Consider the following 5,991-nt stretch of genomic DNA (forward strand, 5'->3'; position numbering starts at 1 on the left):
TTTTAAATTTGGATTGACTGCCGACCTACCTCCTGTAGTGAGGATGTTTATCAGAATCTGAGTAAAGTCGACAAAGACACTGAATTAGTGCTGGGGGAAACTAGGGCAGACAGAAAGAACAGAGGGACGGTAAAGAAGTATTTGACGCTCATATGACCTTATGCAGTTGCGAGCGCCGTAAAACCTCTACTAAAATTTTTTTTAAAAGAAGTATGATCTACTAATGGCATCCTCCACCCATAAAAGTAGAAAAGTAATTTATTACTTAGAACATGCATCAGAATAACATAGAGTTACAGTCAGAATACTGAGTATGTATCTAGCCTGAGATTATTATTGTTTATAATTACTGTTCATTTATATTATGCATGTGACTATGGGCCTGCTTGCGTGTGTATGTGTGTGTGTGTGTGTGTGTGTAGGGAGGGGGGTGCTAAAGTATACCATATTTACCCTTTTAACTAGGCGTGAGATCACCGATTCGTAGAAACAACTGTCTAGTTAATACTAAACTTAGCCCTCCCTTTCCCCCCTCTTTACCCAATCCTTCATCTATTTTTTTTTTCAGAATGCAGCTGTTACGAAGAAGAAGAATTTGTTGAACACAATGAGCGCTTCGAACAATAAACAGTGTAATTTAAGTCAAAGTCCTACAATATAAGGCATTTCCCGCGGGCGACAGGACCCCTCCAGCCTCTGTCCTATGGTATCGTGCAGAAAACTGGCGACAGTCCTGCTTCAGGCTCTGTCCTTTCATCATCATCAAGTGCCAGATCTGCGACAGACATCGGCGATCACGGTTCTCCATTCATTCCTTTGCTCAGATGTTTTAAAAAAAAGCTACGTTTCCCTGATCTTTCCAAGTTACCCTTTTGTTTATGTTCTCCAAGACGGTTGCTATGGGCCTACCCTTGCCTCGTTTTCCTTCAATTTGTGCCAGTGAGAGCTAGATGTTCAAGACCTTTATGTCTACTCAGCTGTCCCAAAAACTGCATTTATTGTCGTTTCCTGATTGATTTTAACAGTGAGCTTCCTACTTGGGCTTCATTAAGCACTACCTCATTTGATTTCTTTTCCTTCCACGCTCTGTCAGATAAATGCATTACATGTATTGTCTTCAGATGGATCACAATACAAGAGACAGTTGGCTATTACCTAAACAGGCTGGTGTTTGCTGTGAATCGATTATTATGTATCTGTAACGTACACATATCATAGGCTTTTTTAAAAGATATTTTTTTAAAACATGGTTTTTTTTGTTTAGGTGGAAATATCTGCCTGTCTAGCGCTATAGCTGCTCTTGAAGTTTGACATACATGTACTTCTGGACTCATGCACCGCAAGGTTTTTTTCTCAAAGTGTCATACCCCTTCCTCCTTTTCCTTCGGAAAAATCTAATTCCAAACGCACAATTAGAAGCACTCTGTGAGAGTCTTTTTTAACTTTTATTTTGGTAAGTTTTTTACGGCCGTCGCAATTGCTTAAGGTCATTTGACCGCGCAGGACACATTAAACATTTTCAGTCGGTAGGAAATTTTGAATTTTGTCCGGGTGGCGGCCAGAGTCTGCTCTTATCGATTTTGGACCTCCAAGGGATCTTAACGTGGGCAACTTGAACACGGGCCCTCGGAGATTTTTCGCCCTTATCCGAGAAGGCTGGGTGTAGATCTTACCTACCATAAGATCAGGGGTGTGGCTGAAAGACAGCAGTAAGAAGCCAAGGAGTACCATTAGAAAGGTTGCAGAAAGAGTCGGGCTCAGAGCAGGGGGCAAAGGAGGTGAGGGGGCGGGGGCAGAAAGTAGGGACGAAAGCAGACAACAGAATATTGTTAGAGAGCAGGACATGAGGTGAAAAGAGAACATTTTAGAGAAGACAATTTTCCGTCGCTATCCAGATTCGAACCCGGGACCTATTAAATGCGAGGCGAACACATAAACCTCTGGACCTCGACCACGAGAGCCCCCTTGCAAGAGTCTGAGATCATTACATGTATTTTTTCCTACCCTTTCCACTCGGCATATTCTTTACGTAACATATTATCCACATGTATGCTTAAAAACGGACACACAGAGAAAAAAATGAACTGTGTTCAGTTTGCAAAATCCTTGAGGAGAGTTTGGTAGATTGTGAATGTCTCTAGCCCTAATCAACACAATGGAGGCTAGGTCATCTCATACTGAGGTCAACAATAACTCTTTGAGGAATGACGGAGTGGCTCTGGACACAAAGTAACACTCACGTCTCCACGCGCGAATCGAAGTAATCTTTTGTGAGCATGCCGAAGAGCCATAACATTTATCACAAACCCCGCTACCCTAGAATATTACAAAGTTCTGTCAGCTCAGTACTTAGTTTTGAGAAATTGACGAAATAAATTTCGAGTTTTAGAGCATGACAAGCTTTTTCGAATGCAATTCTTTGAATATATTGAAAACGACTCCGAATAATCTTACGATTTTGAAAGAGCAGATAGAACATTTGATATCTGGCCTCATGGTCTTAGTAACTCGAAACAGCCAAGAATGTCAAACAGAACTTTGTAATTCTGAGGTAGCGAGTTACAAAAGACGGGAAGAAGTTTGGTGCAGAAAAGGAAGAAATAAAGATTCACAGGACCCCCCCCCCCCTTCCTAACAACAGGACTTGAGCTCCTGAACTTGTTCTGGACCTGGTCTGTGGTGTAGCGGTTAGGCTCTTTGCTATTGTACGCAGTATACCCGAGTTCGAATGCCGAGTGATGAAAAATCTTTATCGAGTGTCTAGGTATTTCTGCTGGGATGTTTTATCTCGCCCAGACCGGATTGGCCCAGATATGCTAGATCAGAAGCCCCCTAAATGATCTAAATTGTGTCGATGTAAAAACACCTACATAAAAAATCCAAACCCAAAGCAAGCACAATCTCGTTCTTTGACAGTTAGATTTACACCTTCTGAGGTTCAATTCCATCCAGCTCAATTCCAGGTTATTGTAAACATAACCAGTGTACAGGCAGATACGAGGGGGGGGGGTCAATAAGTCTTTGGCCCGGGTATGAAGGAACATGGTAGAGTAATGAAATTTTGCTAGCCTTTAGACAATATCTTTGGAACACACCATGCAAATTTTCGAGAAAATCCGACAATAATAAGGCACTAGTCAGCGTGTTCAATGAAACCATGCACAAAAACGTTTGGATTTTCTTTGCTGAAGCTGTGCCATGGAGCCTGTTGAATATCGCTCAGTTATCAAGTTTTTACACTTGCAAGAAAAATCCCCTTTGGGCATTTTTTTCAGTAATGGTCTAAGTTTATGGTGACAAATGTCCTCGTTATAATACTGTGACGTAGTGGGTAAAAAAAATTCTAATCTGGATTCACGTTGGTGACGGATGAAGATCGTGAAGGGTGCCCATCGTTTGTGGTAACTGAAGAGAATGTATCCATAGTGAAGAAACTGATTTTACAAGACCGACGTATAACTATTAAACAGCTCTCAAGTGAAACGAGAATCAGTGCAGGGTCAATTGAAACGATTCTCCATGACCATCTTAACATGAATAAGGTGTCTGCACAGTGGGTAAACCGCCCTTTGACAAGTGAGCAAAAGAAGCAGAGGGTTGAGTCCTGCAAAACCCTCCTTCGAATTGAGTCCAATGACACACATTTCTTTAAAACCATGGTGACTATGGGTGAAACATGGATTTATCATTTTGATCCAGAAAAAAAATGTCCTCCATGCAATGGAAAACCCCTTCTTCCCCCTCACCAAAAAAGGCAAAGGTAACACCGTCAAGTAGAAAGGTCATAATGTCGTGTTTCTGGGATTGTGAAGGTATCATCATGATCGACTAACTGGACAATGGAAAAACAGTCACAGGGGACTACTATTGGGGTTTGCTGATAAAACTGCGGTCGGAATTGGAGAGAAAAAGGCGTGGAAAACTCCGTCATGGAGTCCTCCTTCTGCATGACAACGCCTTTGTGCACAGGGCACAACAAACAGTCCTGACAGCAGAACAGTGAGGCTTTGAAATCCTGCCACACCCAGCTTATTCACCAGACCTAGCCCCCTTCAGACTTTTTTGTTTCCTAATCTTTAAAAAAATACGGAAAGGACGTCTTTTTCATGACAACGAGGATGCAGTTGAAGGTGCGGAAGACTGGTTAGGGGCCCATTCTTGGTTATTGTTCTCTCAAGGACTTTTGAAGGCCAAAGAGAGTTGGCAGAAATGTGTTACTCTGCATGGTGACTATGTAGAGAATTGAAAGTATGTGTGCTAAATTACAAAGCTCAATCTTTATTTCTTCATATTCATACCAAAGATTTCGAACCACCCCCTCGTAGAATAATAATAATAATAATAATAATAATAATAATAATAATAATAATAATAATAATAATAATAATAATAATAATAATAATAATATGTAGCATTTGTATAGCGCAAATCCCCGCTCACCAGCAACCTCTATGCACTTTACAATACTCTTACCCCAGCAGACCTGGGAGCATTCTGAAACAAACTCAACTTCCTGGGAAGCATACCGTGCAAGCAGTACAGACAGACAGAGAGAGAGTGGGCGAGGGAAAAAGAGAAAGGAGAGAGAGTGTGTGTTTGTGTGTGTGTGTGTGTGTGTGTGTGTGTGTGTGTGTGTGTGTGTGTGAGTGTTTGTTGTGTTTGTGTTTGTGTATATGTGTGTTTGTGAGTAGATTCAATAGAGACAAACACACATATAATATACAAAAGTGTACAGATTAGAACACGTGAACTCAAGCAGAAATTCTTTGCTACAAAAAGACAAGAACGGGCACATACGAGTACACACAGCATCAGAGAAAGTGAAACATTGGCAGCAAATGCTGAGATGCATGTATAGCAACTCCAGCTGGGAAAGCAAGAAACCGAAAAAGAAGACTTTAGCGACACTGAAAGCCAAAGTTGATGTAATGCCACAACAGAATACAAAAAATACCCTTTTTTGTTTTTACATTAACTTGCTTTATTTCTATAATTAATATATTTGGTCAGTATCCATTCATTGTCAGTGGCGTGTGTGGTGACACATTTCGTGTCGCTTAGTCATCGCCAAAGTCATCTTGTGTGTTCTCTTGGCACTGGCATTTCTGTGCACTGTAGTGCTGTAAATAAGAATAAAGACAGTTGTTTTAATAATGGTCATAATTAATGTAACTATGATGATACAGGAACTATAACAAAACAAAAAACAAAAAAGAGATAAGTTATAACGACAATACGATTATTATTCAATATGAATATTACCGTTTTGAGACGGTTTTGATTCTGATAGTGTTGATGATAACCACAACAAAGCTAACTTGTAGAAAAAATCCCTCCCCAATGCAATAAAAAATAAGCTACTGAGGAACAGGAAATTTTGTACAACATAATGAATATTTTCAGCAAATACCAACACCCTTGCCAAGATGCGTTAAGTTTTACTTTTAGTAAGAATTTTAAGGAACTTGTAACACAATGAGGTCATATAAGTGCCGAAGACTAGAGGAGTCATAAGACTACCGGTATAGCAAACACAAAAAGGAGGAGAGCTATAAATACGGACGATAGATGTTTGATAGGAAAGAAAGAACAAACCACACCAGAGCACCCGCCAACCTCCCACGGAAGCAAGAGCTTCTTGAAAAAAAACCCCAAACATGGCAATACTCAAAAGGGGATAAACAATGAACGTACTATATGCTTGAAGGTTCTGGAGAACTCTTGTTCAGGTGAGGTATTGTAGCACATGATGTCAACCTCTTTACGTTCTACTGCGATAGGCTTGCAGCAAGTGTCGGAACCACCCTCGCACAACAGTTCACCGCAAGTGAAGATTTCAACGCTGGGACCTGTGCAGGTTTCCACAAGGCTGGAGTGGTGGTAGTGGACAGTTCCTGGGACTGGACCATCTGCACACATTCGTTTGGCTGGTTCTTCTAAAAAATGAGAGAAAGAGAAACAAAACCACTGCAATATATATTATTATATAAT

The 5,991-nt window shown here is 40.7% G+C and overlaps 1 protein-coding gene across 1 annotated transcript in view; it reads right to left on the minus strand.

The window, feature by feature from the left end:
- Nucleotides 1-4,956: 4,956 nt before the first annotated feature.
- LOC101861044 (latent-transforming growth factor beta-binding protein 4) overlaps nucleotides 4,957-5,991 on the minus strand; it is a gene marked incomplete in the record, with an annotated part of 14,901 nt that continues 13,866 nt past the window's right edge. Inside the window, 2 exon segments of the mRNA XM_013082821.2 lie at nucleotides 4,957-5,120; nucleotides 5,695-5,936. Of these exon segments, the coding sequence (XP_012938275.1) occupies nucleotides 5,058-5,120; nucleotides 5,695-5,936 (305 nt within the window).

The sequence above is a fragment of the Aplysia californica genome, unplaced genomic scaffold, assembly GCF_000002075.1.
Source record: "Aplysia californica isolate F4 #8 unplaced genomic scaffold, AplCal3.0 scaffold00195, whole genome shotgun sequence".
In the NCBI taxonomy this organism is placed as follows: Eukaryota; Metazoa; Mollusca; class Gastropoda; order Aplysiida; family Aplysiidae; genus Aplysia; species Aplysia californica.